This window comes from Pholcus phalangioides, unplaced genomic scaffold, assembly GCF_987345545.1.
Source record: "Pholcus phalangioides strain wild (caught in Gottingen) unplaced genomic scaffold, Ppha-v1.0 ptg000010l_1, whole genome shotgun sequence".
In the NCBI taxonomy this organism is placed as follows: Eukaryota; Metazoa; Arthropoda; class Arachnida; order Araneae; family Pholcidae; genus Pholcus; species Pholcus phalangioides.
In genome coordinates this window covers 32,381,430-32,397,916 of record NW_028301603.1, presented here as the reverse complement: position 1 = coordinate 32,397,916, position 16,487 = coordinate 32,381,430, and the positions used below count along the sequence as shown (strand labels likewise).

At 43.4% G+C, this 16,487-nt stretch overlaps 1 protein-coding gene across 1 annotated transcript in view; it reads left to right on the top strand.

Annotated features, from left to right (window-relative positions):
- LOC149081296 (neural cell adhesion molecule 2-like) overlaps positions 1-13,838 on the top strand; it is a 40,585-nt gene extending 26,747 nt beyond the window's left edge. The window contains exons 4-9 of the mRNA XM_089238314.1: positions 2,435-2,755; positions 4,629-4,919; positions 6,848-7,159; positions 7,257-7,544; positions 13,283-13,600; positions 13,699-13,838. Of these exons, the coding sequence (XP_089094440.1) occupies positions 2,435-2,755; positions 4,629-4,919; positions 6,848-7,159; positions 7,257-7,544; positions 13,283-13,600; positions 13,699-13,838 (1,670 nt within the window). The remainder of the gene's footprint in view (positions 1-2,434; positions 2,756-4,628; positions 4,920-6,847; positions 7,160-7,256; positions 7,545-13,282; positions 13,601-13,698) is intronic.
- The last annotated feature ends 2,649 nt before the right edge of the window (positions 13,839-16,487 follow it).

Sequence of the window (16,487 nt, the reverse complement as noted above, 5' to 3'; positions counted from 1 at the left end):
TTGGGGTCATTCGCGCAGAATGTTTGTTCACAGCGTTTCTGATTGAACACAATATTTATTTTTACATCATTGAAGTTTTGGCCTCCAATTTCACTTGTTTTTTGCGTAGGAATTTTATTCCCAAGGGTTTAACTTCCATGTGTGTAAAATCCTTATTTTAATTTGACTTCAGTTTTTGAGTAGGGATTTTATTCCCTACGCTTTAACTTTTATGTTTGGAAAACCCCTATTTTATTTGGAAAAATCCCTATAGGGAGTGTTTTTAGCATAAAATACGGGTTTGCGCGAAAATCTCCCGAATTTTCATTTTCAAAAGTTGGCAGCTATGTATACGTATTCATGAATTATTTCCAAGAGCCCCCCATCACAACGTTCATTGGAAGCCCCCCCCCCCCCCAAGTAACTAACGTCCGTAGACGATGCCGTAGACTGTAGGATCAAAAGAATCCTTTCAGAATAGGATTCGGTGATCAAAATCGTTGCCACGGCAGCTCCATTTTCATTCTAGAAGATCTAATCTACATTTTTTTTTCAACTTCTTCGCGTACACGCTTTTGGCAACAAATTTGGATGATCTCCATTTGACAAATCAGCCTAACCTAACCGCAGAGGGAACCTAACTAGAAGAAGGGAAAAGGAAAAACAATAGAAGAAAAGTAAGAAATAAATAAATAGAGAAAAGGGGGGGGGGGAGAGAGAGAGGGAGCAGTATTATTAGATAAATGAATAAGGGAGTATTTTCAGTAGATTTTTATTTTCACCCCTCACCTACGTGTTCTATTTCACTCTTACATGTATATACAGCCGACGTCACTTATAAGAATCACTGATAATATTATCATTCGGGTATTGCTATTACTCTTGCAAGGAACGGAACGGACCAATACCGTAACGTGGGGAAATATTCGTTTACAGTTATCGGGGCCAGTGCCGTCTCAAGGCACGCCCCCCCCCCCGGGCACCTCAAGAGAAAATTTGCCTCACAGAAAAGAAATATGGTTTAAATTTTCAAGAATTTTCCTGGTAGGGCCTCAGAATAATCACTTGGGGCCCACGATGCTCTTAAGACGGCCTTGATCGGGGCTTCTTATAATGCTATAAATTTCAGTCGAAATTTTTTTTTTTTTTTGCGCATTCTAAAGTTTAGAACTTAATTTTTTTTCCCCTGTAAGTTTATCGTTATCAGGCTGCTAGACTATGTAGGAAGCTAGAAGGCAGGGCCGGCTCCAGGCATGAAACGAAGAGGCGGCCGCCCAGGGCAGCTTGATTACAAGGGCGGAATTTTTTATGACAGATTTATTATTATCACTCGCAAATTTTTACACATCGATATAATTTTTAAGGGGAAAGAGCGAGAGAGCAAAAATGAGCGCAGGTAAATACTACAATACTTTTCAGTGTTGAGACATGCTATTCAACTCTTCGCTATTCAATGCCTTAATTCATCGCAACACGCCTCCTTCCTTGCAGTTCCAAAAAGTGTCACCTATCTCTAGAAGGTTCCTGAAAAAAAAAAATTATGTTTGGATCCATCTCCCAAAAATTTCAGTTTTTTAATATTTCCTCAAGATTGTCAACGAACGCACTCGCCCGCACGGGGTGCAGTCGTGAATTCAGTACCATGCAAATGGTCAGGTCTTTCAATGGACGACATCAATCGCCCCTAGTCGTCTGATGCAATGTCAGCTGCTGTCGCTTCCAGTGGACGGCCGGCCTTAATCTCTAAGATAGAAGGATTGCAGAGGTAGGGTCTCTCACACAATTACAACCATCCAATATAAGCGTTAGTTCCCTGTTGTCCAAGGAAAGAATGGGGAAGGATTCAGCCGCTAAGGGCGCGATACCTTCTGCAAGTGAGGAGACTTACATTGTGAAGATTTGACGGATCGCCCTGTTTCGTACGGGTGATCCGTCACCCGTCAAAATACTCCTGAAGGGTCCCTATAGAAGAAGACCTCCTCACGAAACTTGTGACGTCACTGAAGAAGGCATCTCAGCTATAGACATTGGATATACTACGAAATGGGTGGAGATACTACAAAAGATGGCACACATGATGTGTCCACCTCCTATGTACAAAGGTGAGATGGTCTTCTTCAGTGCCGTCACGAGCTTATAGCGGAGGTCTTTTATATGCGGTGGTGGCAGAGGCGATTTCGGTAACACCGTTGCAAAAGACGGGTTTCAACCAGCCACCCCATCCAGAGAGGGTAGGCAATGGGATGAAAGCTCCCCCCTCCAGAGAACTACATAATATGGGAAACATATCTGCGCCGTAAATTACGGGGCAAATTTACGGACCTACATAATTAGTCACCTCGCCCGACACATCATTCTGGTTCCACCACGACCTTTAGAAGAGGTTTTCGATTGGCCCAAACTGGATAATAACTTTAAATGGGTGTGATTGATGTCTTTTTCTCTTGGCTTGCAGCACCAGCGCCGAAGCTGACGATCTTCGAAGGCACGAAAGTCCTGACCGGAACGGGCGGTCCCTACAAAGAGAAATCCGAACTGGAGCTGACATGCGAGTTGACCGGAGGAGACCAGGACAAGCTGCAGCTGCACTGGCTCATCGACAACAAAGTCGTGGACGTCACCTACAAGGCGACGTCGAACAGGCGCCTGAGGAACGTCCTTTGGATAAGAAGCGTCGAGAGGGAGCACTTCATGTCCGTGCTCACTTGCCTGGCCACGAGGGACAACTCGTCCTCGGGGCAACTGCTCAAGACGTCCATACAACTCGACGTGTTCTGTAAGTCACGCTCTGGTCCGAGTCCAAAAATAACTTAGTTCAGGAGTGTACACTGCCAAAGCCTCCTAGAAGTAGTGTCTAGAAGAGGCTTTGTGACACTGCTCAACCTTTTCAGTGCGTGGGCCAGATGACAGGTGTTTCGGCCGTGCTCGCTGTGGCCATGATTAGAGATACGTAAATTTTCGCTAAAATAAATTCCAAATTTCGCAGAAAAATTTTTTAAAAATCAGAAATTTCGCAAAATTTGCAAAAAAAAGTCAGATGAAAAAACTTCATTTGTTCACAAAAATGCAAAATGCAAAAAGAAAAAAAAAAAAGATTCGAATTAAAAAAATTTCACATTTGCCCCCAAGGGACAACCGTCCTTCCAGGGAATTACGGAAAATTCACCGACAACAGTTCGTCATGAAGCTACCGAGTCCGTGAGCAAGTGAGCGATTGGGTAAGTGAGCGAGAGAGCGAGTGAACTCGCTCACGCATTCGGTAGCTCGCTCACTCATCCACTCGCTCACGGTCTCAGTAGCTCACTCGCTCAGTAGCTCACTCGATCACTCACTCACTCGCTCGCTCAAGGACTCAGTAGCTCGCTTGATCACTCCCTCATTCACCCGCCCACTCACTCGCTCGCTCAAGGACTCAGTAGCTCGCTTGATCACTCCCTCATTCACCCGCCCACTCACTCGCTCGCTGACGGACTCAGTAGCTCGCTCGATCACTCACTCACCAGCTCACGGACTCGGTAGTTCGCTCAATCGTTCACGCGCTCATTCACGGACTCGGTAGTTCGCTCAATCGTTCACGCGCTCATTCACGGACTCGGTAGTTCGCTCAATTACTCACCCACTCGCTCGCTCACGGGCTCAGTAGCTCGCTTGATCACTCCCTCATTCACCCGCCCACTCACTCGCTCGCTCACGGACTCAGTAGCTCACTCACACGCTCACGGACTCGATAGCTTCGTGTCGGATTGTTGTCGGTGAATTTTCGTAGTAATGAATTGCATGGCGGTGAATTGTTTGCGGTGAATTTTCCGGACACGCCTTCCAGGAGGCCGAAAATCTTAAATACTTGGCATAGACATTCACCGTCACTGTAAAATATGTCAAGTGCGTAACATATTTGCGTATTATACGTGTATGTGATAATTATATCAATTCCATTTTTTTTCTTAGAAACATATGAAAAAAAGAAAGGATGCGGTAGCCCCCCCAGGTCGATAAGATACTCGCCTAAAGTACCAAAGGATGTTCAGAGATGTCGCGAGTTCGATACCCGGTTCGTCCTTGTCAGAAAACTTTCCTGACACAGGGGTACAACAGAAACGGCGACATGACCGCAGAAAAATGATTTTTATATTAGCGATTTTTCAGCAATTTTAGCGATAGTTGACAACTTTAGTTGCCTTTGACAAATTTATCGGCTCTAATTGGCAACTTACTTGTATTTGACAAATTTTATGGCTGTAACAGGCGGTTTAATTTTCCTTTAACTTATTTTTGGATGTAATGGGCTATTTGACAAGTTTTTGGTTGCAATCGGCAACTGCTTGAATTCGATAATTTTTTTGGCTGTGATCGGCAACTTTACTCGCCTTCGACAATTTTTTTGGCTGAGTTCGGCAACTTTTTTGTATTTGAGATTTGCCTTACTACGAAGGAAATATGGTTCAGCCTAGGCATTTACCGCGTTGCGTGTATTAATAATTTTATATCGGAACACCTTCCGCGGGACGGATGGAACCCCCATGGCGTGCCGCATTCGGCCCACGGGCGGGATGTTGTGCACCCCTGGGGCTTTTAGTTTATTAATTAAACGCGTAATGATATAATTCTGATGAATTTCCTGTCTCTGCGTTTGTTTTTTTTTTTTCCAGTGAGACCAGTCGACGTATTCGTGACGCCGAAGACACCGTCCACGAAAGAGAACTCGACCCTCACCCTGTTCTGCACAACGAGAGGGTCGAGACCCGCTGCGGAAGTCACCTGGTGGATGGGCAACACGAGACTCTACAACACGACGCGAGAGCTGAGGAATCCGAACGAGACCATCAGCACTTTGGTGCTGAGTCCGACCATGGGCGACAACGGAAAGACCGTCGTGTGTCGGGCCGAGAACTTGGAGATCAGGCACTCGATCACCGACAGCGTCATCCTCAACGTCACGTGTAAGTCGACTCCATTTTTATACATGATCTGAACATTATATGCGGTCGAAAAAATATTTCCATATGTATATTATGGAGGCTCAACTTTGTGGAGAGTGAGGACCACACCAATGGCTTGAAAACGTGTCGCGGGCAACTTAAGTGATCTGGATGGATTAAGTGATCTGGATTAATTGATCTATCGCTGTCCCGCAGTAGACTTCTCAGATCACTCAATGTGCCGCTGATCACTTAATGAAGTGAAAATGTGCTACAGGCCACTTAAGGGATTTCGAACAGCCCCCAGCAGGACAATTAAATGATCTGTTTTACGGGACGTAAAATGTGTCATGGAATTCTTAAGTGATCCGGAAACTGTCCTGAAGGTAATTAAAGTGATCTGTAAGTATGCCCAAAACCACTTAAGTAGTCTGGGAATGTGCCGCTGGATACTTAAGTCATCCATAAATGTGCGGCAGATCACTTAAGCGATCTGGGAATGTGCCGTGGGATGCTTAAGTTCTCTGGAACTGCGCGATGGGTCACTGAAATGCTCTAGAACTGTGTCGCAGGTCAATCGCATGATTTCAACATAGGTCGCATGTCACCAAAGTCGTATGGAAATGTGTCACATGGTTCAATTTTACAAAATTGGGTTTGAGGTCACGGGCCACATCAGATGCTTCGATTGCCACATTTGGCCCGCGGGATCATGGGCTGAGCATTATATGGTGTAGCTCATTCCCCAGTGGTGGACAGATAACTGTAGCTGTAACAACAGCTACTCACCGCAGATTCAGCTATCCGAAGGCAAAGCTGTTGCGGCTTCCTTAGATGCAAGTAGTAGATGGATTATTGGTACGGAAACACACTGTTAGGCCGGGATTGCACTATAAAAGTTTGATAAAAGTGCTTTTATAAAACTTGAAAAATGCCACCAATAAGATTATTGGTTACATTCTAGAAAATGCAACCAATGATTTTATTGGTAGCATTTCCAAGTTTTATGAAAATTTTATCAAACTTTAGAGAGGGAAAAAAGGGACAAAATTTTTTCCCTCTGACCAAACATTTCCCTGTGACCAGAAGAAAGAAATTTCCTGCTCACCCATTTCGTGAGCAGGGTTGCCATATTTTTGTGACTTTAAAGTATTTCAACGCACGCACCCATGAATAAGTGGGTTGCGACCCCCTGGTTTTATCAGGAAAACTATTTCACCTTATGTTTACTATCACTCTTCTTATTTGGCCGTTTTAAAGGGTCTATTCACACACATCAGAGCAGTCGCCGATGCACCTCTACGCAATTTACCAACAAGCAATTCAACGACTATGACTAGTGACTGGGATCATGAGCAAGTCTGTGAGCAAGCGAGCGCTAACTCGCTATTCATTCCTATGCTCACTTGCTCACAGATTTGCTCATTCACTCATTCCTACGCTCACTTGCATACTAACTTGTTCATTCGCTACTTCTCTGTGCTCACTTGCTCTTTCACTCACTCTCATGATCATTTGAACTTTCCTATGGTCACTTCATCATTACTGGTGGCCATTACTGATTTTCCCATTCACTCATTCTCATGCTCACTGAATTGCTCATTCATTCACTCCTATATTCACTGATTTGGTCATGACTCACTTGAATAAGCAAATCAGTGAACAAGTGAGCATAGTAGTGAATCAGCAAGTGAGCGTAGGAGTGAGTTAAAAATAGGAGTTAGGCATAGGAGTGAGAAAAAAGTACATTTTACTTGAAATTCGGAAAAAATTGGCCATAGGCAACAGGAGCATTTTTTCCAACTGAAACGAGGCAGAAGCCTCGTGGCTGCGACGAGCCGTGACGGATGTGTGGGAATAGACCTTTGTTCTAGCGCACCCTGTACATTCTGTATGTTTAGTTCCCGCTATTAAAAAATATATAAACCAATCCTTGTATATGTACGCAGTTTCTCCTCGGGTAAGCCTCTCCCTGAAGACTTACTCGGACAGTTACGTGTCTGAAGGTGACACGGTGGCACTCGTATGCAACGTCGTGTCCAATCCATTGACCGAAGACATTTCTTGGACTTTCGTCAAGGGACCTTTCTACCAACTCCTGGACGACGACGATCGAGACGACGAGGACGACCAGTGGCGTAAAGGAACCATGACGCTGGTCCTGGAGAAACTCGAGGCCAAACACAAGGGAAGCTACAGGTGCTCGGCCACCAACGCCATCGGCACGAGGTCCAGTAATTCGTTGTGGCTGGCTGTCCGACGTGAGTATCAAAATTAACACCTTCCGCACCAGTTTTTTCATTAATCTCGATGTGGTGTTGATAGTAGCGGTCATGCTCATCACTTCTCTCCTTACAGACAGACCTGTGTGCATACCCGGGCAGCAGGTCTCATACGGAGCGAGGAGGGGCGAGACCCTCAACATTCGCTGCGAAGTCGATGCCGAGCCCCCACAGGTCTCGTTCTTCTGGAGCTTCACCAACACCGTCGTCAGCCACAACAACGTCACGTTCAACAGCAGGGGCCTGCGGAGCGTGGCCACCTACAAGCCGACTCTGGACCGACATCTAGGGTCTCTCTTTTGCTGGGCCAAGAACAATGTTGGCGAGCAGAACGTGCCGTGCACGTTCACCGTCTACCTCCCAGGTAAAGCCCTATAAACCACGTTCAGGTTTACCGACGCAGGTATACCTGCACAGTTAAGTGCATGCACACTATTTAGGTATACTTGTGCAGGTATGCCTGCACATCCAATGAAGAAACCAATTCATTCAGGTGAGAAAAAACTGCACAGAGACATGCCGAATGGCCCCCTACGGTCGTAGGCAGGTGTACCTGAGCATTTCGGTGCTTACCTAAATCACGATTCAGATATACCTGTGCAGCTATGCCTATGCGTTGAATGAACAAACAAATCCATTCAGGTCGTTTGTTCAGATAGAAAAAAAAACGTTGCTCTCAGGTGCTGCTAAGATGTTTGAGAGCCCTAAGCACTTAAATGATTTTGGTGCCCTCCATACGCAGCAGTGCCGTCTTAACGCATGGACCCACCCAGGCACGGCTCGTGGGGCCTCAAGAGAAAAGGGGTCTCACAAAAATGAGATATAGTTGAAATTTTCGAGGAGCATACATGTAAATTTGCCTGGTAGGGCCTCAGAAAAATCACTTGGCCCGGGGGCCCATGGTGCTCTTAAGACGGCCCTGGCACCTGAACAAAGTGATATATCTGAGCCCCACCCCCTTCTGGCTGGAAATGCTCACCTAATAATTGGCATGAAAAATGCTCCGAAAAAAAATTCACCGAATCCTATTATTCTGAGCCTCCCGGGTGGACCCTGCCCCGTAAAAGGGCTCGGGCAACCAAGTCTGCCCCGGGGCCCCGAGAAGGCTCCCTGAGTGGACCTCCATAGGCTCTTTTCCACAAGCAGGGTCGCAACAGGGTGGATGCTTGGTCAGCCGGGCAATATCACATTTTTGTGCCCTTTGTAATGTTGAAGAAGGATTATATAAAAGTTGAAATTGGTGCCCTCTCTGGTCCGGCGCGAGGAGCACTGGACCTGCTTGCTTCCACCACTAGTTGCAGCCCTTCCCACAAGAGTAGGCAGGACTTGAAGGCCTGCAACTAGATGCTTAGTCAGCAGGGGCAAGCACGCATTTTGGTGCCAACCCCTGATCCGACGCCCGGGTCACAAAACTCACCTGCTCCCGAGGGCCGCAACTTGAGAGAAGCAGACACGGAACGACAGCTGAAGATGGTTTGCCTTTGCTCAGGAACGGATCCAGGGGTGGGGCGATAGGTAAGAACCGAATAATATTGGAAAGTTTTCCTGTCCCGTAAAATGCAGGACGATTCAACGAACTTGCACAATTCGATTTTCCCGACATATCGACCTTTATCCGCACCTGGCGGTGCCCAATACAGCCACGCAGGTCACACGGCCAAAGAACCGTCCCTGGTTAAGAGCACCGATTATGGTTTCGTTTCTGAATATGTGGACAGTTAATAAAAAGGTTTGGACAAATCCACAAAAATTTACATTCACGAATAAATACTTTTTTATGCAAGAATAGGTCACGTGGTGGTTGTGTGAAAAAAATTACATGCCTCGTCAAAATTTTTACGTTCCCCGGGCATTTCGGGCAATAGCCCTGATGGTAACATTGTCGTTTTTAGAAAGTATTGGTTGACATGTTTTTCTGTAAAAGTACGTGGTAGTTTTTAAGAGCCCCACTTTGATATAAACGGGCCAATGATAGCCAAAGCGAGAATTAAAGACCACGGTGAGAGGGGGGATTTCGCCCTCTCTTCACCCAAAATGCGATTAAAATGGCCAACGGAGATGGGATAGCATGATCAAGAGTTTGTTGTTCTATCCTTTGGTTACACCCCCCCCCTCCTCCCACAGGGCCGTCTTAAGTGCACCATAGGCCCGCACTTAGTGATTTTTCTGCCGCCCTCTCTCACCAAGCTAAAAATACCCGCCTTCAGACTACTGAAAATTGTAACCGGATCTCATTATTACGAGGCTCCTTTTGTACTTGAGGGGCCTGGGCCCATGCGTTAACACAGCACTGCCTCTTCCAAAATAAATTACTGGCTTCCACTAAGGTAAAATATTTGTACTTTTAATTTGGAGGCCCGAAAAATTATGCGACCCCGAGAAATAGCCCACTTGTCCTGTCGAAAAATCGGTGCCCCCCTCCCAACATCTTGCAGCAGGATCCATAGACTGGGATCTTTGACGGGCCCCTCTAAAGAGAATTTACGGTGGCAAAAACAAAAATACGATAGTAGAACCGTCCCTGGGCGCAGGCCCGTAGCCAGAAATTTTGTTTAGAAGGGGGGGGGACCACTTTCATTTTGGAACCAAAGTGATAGAACAATAGATTTGGCCATCTTTTCCCCTTTTTCGGTAATTTTCTCATATTTCTGGGGGGGGGGGGGCAGATCTCCAAGTCCGCTCCCTCCCGCTACGGCCCTGCGGGGGGGGGCCCAAGGCCAGTGCCTTCTTAACGCATGAACCCAGCCGGGCACAGCACAGGGGCCATGAAATGAGATCTGGTTGAAACTACGAGTGAAACTGATACGCTTATTGGTTGCAGTTCTCAAGTTCTATAAAAGAACTTTTGTCAATCTTTTATAGTGTAATACCGGACATACGATAAGAATTTTATGGGCGACTCCCTATTGACAAGTATCTTATCGGCTGATTATGCCCCCTTTCCCCTCTTCACGCAAGTGTCGTCATAATGCGGGGAGCCCACCCGAGCACAGCCGGGAGGAGACGGGGCTCAACTGTATAAAGGGGCCTCATGAATATACGATCTGATAGAGAAATTTGAAAATAAACACGCAAAAATTTGTAGGCAGGTATTTTTTTCTAGCCAGATAGGAGTGGGGGCTGAATGGCTTCAGCCTGGTTTCTTATAATTTATGTTTTTATTAATACTATAAATTTTCATTATCGAGGGACCATTGAAAAATCTGGTGTCTAAGGCCCCAACAAAGATCTCAGCCTAGCGACCCCTCTGCAGGACGTGGGTGCGATAAATGCACCCAGTCTTCCCGACTAGGCCAGTACGTCCTATAGATCTAGGAAGTAACAATTTTAAGGAAATTAAAATTAAAAAATTTAATATATACTCCAGAATACTTTAAGACATTCATTTTTAAAAATATTGTTGGTGCTGCTATCTAATGTCAGAATCAGAAGCGCCTTACGTGGTGATGACGAAGCTCAGGTATAAAAAACTGAATTCTTCATTCAGTTTTGCTCCTTATAAACACAGCTTATAAACTGACCTGAAAGATCAAACTTCCAGTTCAGTAATTTTTTCAAATCCCAAGGAGACATCCAAAACAAAGAACCTATAAACAAGCAGACGATGGATAAGATCGTAAAAAGTGAATTTTTCCACACTACACTTTATGGTATAATGTGCTGCCATCTAATGTTAAATTTAAAAGTTACTCACGTGGTGATGATGAAGTTTAAAGTAAAAAAAACTATATTCCTTATTCCACTCAGTTCCTTATAAACAAAGCTCATAAACTGAACTGGAAATTTAAACTAAAAGTTCGGTTATTTTATTTGAGCATAAGGAGACGTCCAAAACTAAGAACCTCTTAATGAGCAGACGACAGACGGTTTGCTCGGTTCCCTACAAGCTGAGTTTACAAACAGAACTGGCAGTTCGAACTTCCAGTTCAGTAATTTTTTCAGGACAAAAGGAGACGTCCAAAACAAGGAACCGGGAGAGAAGCAGACGACAGAGATTCTGGGGCTTGATTTATATACTGTTGGTGCTGCCATCTAATCTTGAAATTTCAGGCAACTCATACGATGATGAAAAAAAGAGAGTTTGTTATTTTTTTAGCATAAAATTTTTTTATTAACAAAATTGGTACATTTGCAATAATCGATTATTTTATGTGGGAAAAATAATTATTTCTTTCCACAAAAACGTTCGGACAATATGGATGATCGAACAAATAAGTGAAAATACGGATTATGTGGTCTTCAGATAGGGTTACCAGATTCGAAACTGAAAAAGGAGGACGCCTGGCGAGAACCTTAGGCAGTGCCGTCTTAACACGTGCCCCCTCCCCCACCCGTGCCCGAAGGGCCTCAAGAGAAGAGGTGCCTCAGAAAAACGAGACGCAGTTGCACTTTTCGAGAATTTTTCAGGTAGGGCCTCCAAAAAATCCCTTGGCTCGGGGGCCCATGATGCTCTTAAGACGATCCTGTCTGTCAGCCCCACCCTTGTGCAGGTCATGGAATTCCAGTACTTGATTCCTTTACTTCCATTAATTTACATTAATTAAACAGAAACAGCAAAGTTATCGAATTGCAACGTATATTTGATAAACAGATGATGATGAAGCGCTTCAAAAGTATGACAAAAATTTATGCCTGTTCGAGCCACGCCAAAGTATAAGCAGATGAACCACGCGCTAATTATTATTAATAATTTACGAATTTTGTAAAATTAATTTAAATGCCATTCCCTCTCAATGGATCGTGTTTGATTATCAACACGCTCCTGAAATAATGAAAAAAAAAATGTGTGTAATATAAAATGCGTTCTTCCTGAAAAAAATTTCCCCTTCAAGATTTATGTTCGTAACTCGAAAAGTTTGTAAGTCGGGGAGCAACTACATAACATTTTTTCAGAGGGGCCGCGAAATTCTCCTAAGTCCGGACATGTCTCCAATTTTTGAAATTATCTCAGGGAATAATGCAGTTAAAAACATGTAATTTGTTTGTTGGGCTCAGAAGAGAAAGAGCAAAAACTGTCTAATTGGAAGTTAGAGGACGGGGGGGATCGTATAAAAATTTACATTTTTTTATTTTGTGTACACTGTATCTTCATCTTCAAAACTCGTACAGGGTGATTTTTGGTCACATTTTGAGCATTTTTAAAATTAGAACCACACCACTAGGACGAAAGGTTGATGAGATAAAGGCTGTTACAACACTCCAAGAACAAACTATTGAATCTTAGAATGGCCATAGGCAGGACCGCAACTACTGGGAAGGGGGGGGGGAAGCAACAACTTTTACTGTAACTTGCTGCAGAATGAAGATATTTATTATTGATGTATATAACGTCCGGACCAGGGCAGTGGCGGATAACCGAATGGACGGATAACAGAAATCTCTTAATACATATGTACAGTAACGTGATTTCACTGCGTGCTTGGGACGAAAATGAAAATAAAATCCTTCTAAAGTGAATAATACGTACACATTGTATTAAATTTTACGCAAAACGATCAATATAAACTTCAATGTAAGGTCAGCCCAGGCAGAGGTGACATTGAAAATAGCGTCCTTTACATGTTACATCTCTTCCAAAATTCTTTGACAGCCATGACACTGCGGCGGCTCACCGAAGACTGTGGCCAACAGTCGCCAAGTGCGGGGACTGCGCGAGAGGATTTCTGAGACTCGACAGACCTGAAGATGATGCTGATTCAACATGCTATGTTCCCCCCCCCCCTCCCAGCGTCAAAGGTGTAGTCGACTGATCTAATGTATTATATATATGTATATATGCATGATTTTCGGATACATTACAATATTAGTGCGTCAAAACGTCAGAGGTGTACACTAAGGCCCTCGCCTTGTGTCACAATTGCCCCTTTGGGAGGGCAAATATGATACGCATATCTTTGTTTTTGTTTTTTTTAACTACACGAACTTAAAAATAGTAAGCGTTCTTACTTCCCTCCTAAAAGCTGAATCTAACACTATTTTTTCTATTTTGTGTTATTGGTGGTTGAGGAGAAACATGTAAAAGTTTGGTTTTTGTAATCATATTTGCCCTCTACCTGACCCCTTATTATATATATTCGTCTTTTATTTTTTTCTTCAATTAAGCGCCACCGAACCCCCCGAAAGGCTGTGCCGTTTCCAACGCAACCAACGGCGACTCGGTAGTCATCACGTGTCAGCCGGGTTACGACGGTGGTGCCACGCAGTTGTTTCACCTGTGGGCTCGAGTCCGGGACTCCTCCTCGCCTGATCCGGGACTGAACGTGAGCTCCACCTTCCCGATTTTCACCGTCAGTGGACTTCCGCTGGACACGACATTCGACATCATCATCTCGGCTTCCAACAAGATGGGATGGAGCGACGCCGTCGTGCTGGTTTACACGACCAGCGTCCATGGCAGGACCGGCAACAGAGACTCGTCCGGTAAATTACCGCTATTCGGTGACTTATTGAGAGATAATTTCTCAAGACAATGTACCCACCATTTTTGTTTCTTAGTTGAGTCTCTTTTTATTTCGCAGGGTCGAAATTCTGGAGGAAAGGGATCGCGAACTGGTTCTTCCTCTTGTTCATAGTCTTCGCATCGACAGCGGCGGCGTTCTGCGTGGCTGCCATCTATCGGAAAAGACTGGTCCCGTGCTCTCTAGGGCGAAATTACTAATGATGATCACAATGTGTTAATGATGATTGGCCACATGAAAAGGTGACGTACCACAGGCCTTATGCGGGTAGATTCAATCCCATTCTTCTTCTGTCAACTGTATGTAAGGTTACCAGATCCCCAGTAGCACAACGATATAGTAGAATATTTGGACCATATTGTTATATATATCGAAATGTCGGAGATGTTAATTGTTCAAGTCTTTAATTTTTCAGCCGAATATGTATTTGATTCCATGTGAATAATCTCTACTTTGAAGGACAGCAACTTGGGACAATAAATTATTTTAACATAGTTTGAAAAACATAGATCTATATCGTGAACCTGACAAAGATATATATCAGATACACAATATGCTGATATATCAACATATTGTGTGCCTTTAAATGAAAATTTGGAGAAAATTTAAAGTCGAGCGTACAATTTTTTGTTTGAATTGAAATTAAAAACGTTTGAATGAATAATTTTTCATATGAAATTTTGATTTTAATAGGATTGATTATGTTGATATATCAAAATCATTTCGTCAGTTATAATTGAATCCTTACTGTGTATGTTTTACATCGTAGATGTTGGTATTTTAGGATGAGCGAGAACTTATCCACCGTAACTTTAATTGCCACTTTATAATTGCACATATTTTTTAATTAAAAAAAAATTGCTCTTGTTTTTGTTGCATGTGTGTTTTTCTTAAAATTATTTATTTTTTTCTTTGATGTTTTCATTTTTTACCATATTTTTCACATATTATTTATTCTGTATTTTTTGTTTTATTAGCATAAATTAATAATTTTAAATAATTAATATACTACACAATACATTAATTTGTTTCTTGTGTTATATATAATTTTTCAATTATCTGCCTCAAAATGATAAATATGTCTCACAATTTCTATTTTGTAACTTTTGTGCATACATGAAAATGAATAAATTTGATTGAAAATACAAGTAAAAAAAATTAATGTTACTTGTAAATTAACTTGTAAATTAATGTTATAATAACATCCAGTTACCGGTGGTGTAGTGGTGGGTTGGTAAGATACGGGGTTAGAGATGGGAAGAGTTCAGGTTACATGGGTTCAAACCCGCCCACCCACCTCCAAATAATTACACTTTTTTTTTTTTTTTAAATTATTTCTTCCGAAAGGGCGCCATCTATCGTCCAAAATTTGAATTATTTGAATGTCACATTCATGATATAGATCTATTTATCTCCGACTATGCCTTTTTTAGCCAGAACGATATCGTGGCCCGATATAGATCTATATTGGAAACTGAAATTTTACGATATAGATCTATATCTTTGTGCTACTTGGGATTCTGACACTTGGAAATGAGAACGCTAGCGTCACGCACCCTAGGCAACGTCGCCTACATGTGTTCACAACAGATGACGCCACTGCAACAATTTTTTTTCCTATCCGAAACCAACCCGCATTTCATTTGCATGGGTGCCAGTGATGGTAACTCTAAAAACTGAATTCTTCGAATAAACAATTTTCTGGGGGATTCTTGGGATCGGGTCTCGGGGGTTTGGGTGGGGGCGTCCCGGGCTGTCGCTCGGGCCTGTGGGCTCCTCCTGGGGGTGGGAGGTCTGCCCGGGTGGGGGAGATGCTGCCGCAGATATCGCAGGAAACCCTGAAGACCAGGCCTTGCGCTTGCAGCAAGGGTCTTAGACAGAGGGTTGGGGGTGCCGGGGGGGGCCCCTTCCGGACAACCTCCGGTGGGCGTCCTGGCCCGGCTCCCCTGACTCTACCCAGCGCGACCCAACCCGCAAGGGTAAAAGGCTTACATCCCTGGAGGGACAGAGTCTGGGCCGTGACTGGTTTGTCAGTGATGGTAACTCGTGGGAGATTTCCCATATTCGTGGGAAAAATTGGCTAAAATTTGCCCAAGTGGGAAATTTCTTAGCATTTGTGGGAAATTTTGAAAGTTCATCAAACAAAAGAATTTTTGTTAAAAATTAAGAAATTAATGCAGTGCAATACTTTTCTGTTGTAAAATACTTGATTATGTATTTTCCCCGCTAGATGGCAGCACATTTTTTCTGAGTGCGTGGGGGAAAAATTTAGTCAAAAGGCAATTATTTGAGGGAAAGTTGGCTGGAAGAGGTTACCATCACCGATGGGCGCTTGTTTTACGGATGGTGCCTATTGACCCCTACTTGATAATACAAAACTTAATTTTTATGCATTATTTTTATACATAGAATTTACAAATTCTTATGTATTATTTTTAAACAGTAAGTACAACTTTTGACAACAAATTAGGATGATTTTTATTTGACGTTATCGGCGATAAATCTGGTAGCTTTGTTCTAACCTAACCACACGTTGGAAAAATGAAGAAAGGGCAAGAACAAAAATAGAAGAAAGTATAGAAAAATAAGTAAACAACAAAAAAAAGAGGAAAAACAGTGTAATAGATAAGTAGATAAGAAAGAATACGGAAGATTTCCCTCTTTGCAACGTCACCCTGTTTTCTTCCGCTGTTACATGTAGAAAGATACATTATATGTAGGGGAGGGGGAACTAACAGGAGTGTAGAGAAAACGGGAAGGAAAAAAAACCAGTTCCGGTTCATAAGATTACAATAAAGAATAAAGGTTCGCAATGGCGAGGAGAGAGAGGAAAGAAAACACAGAGAGCT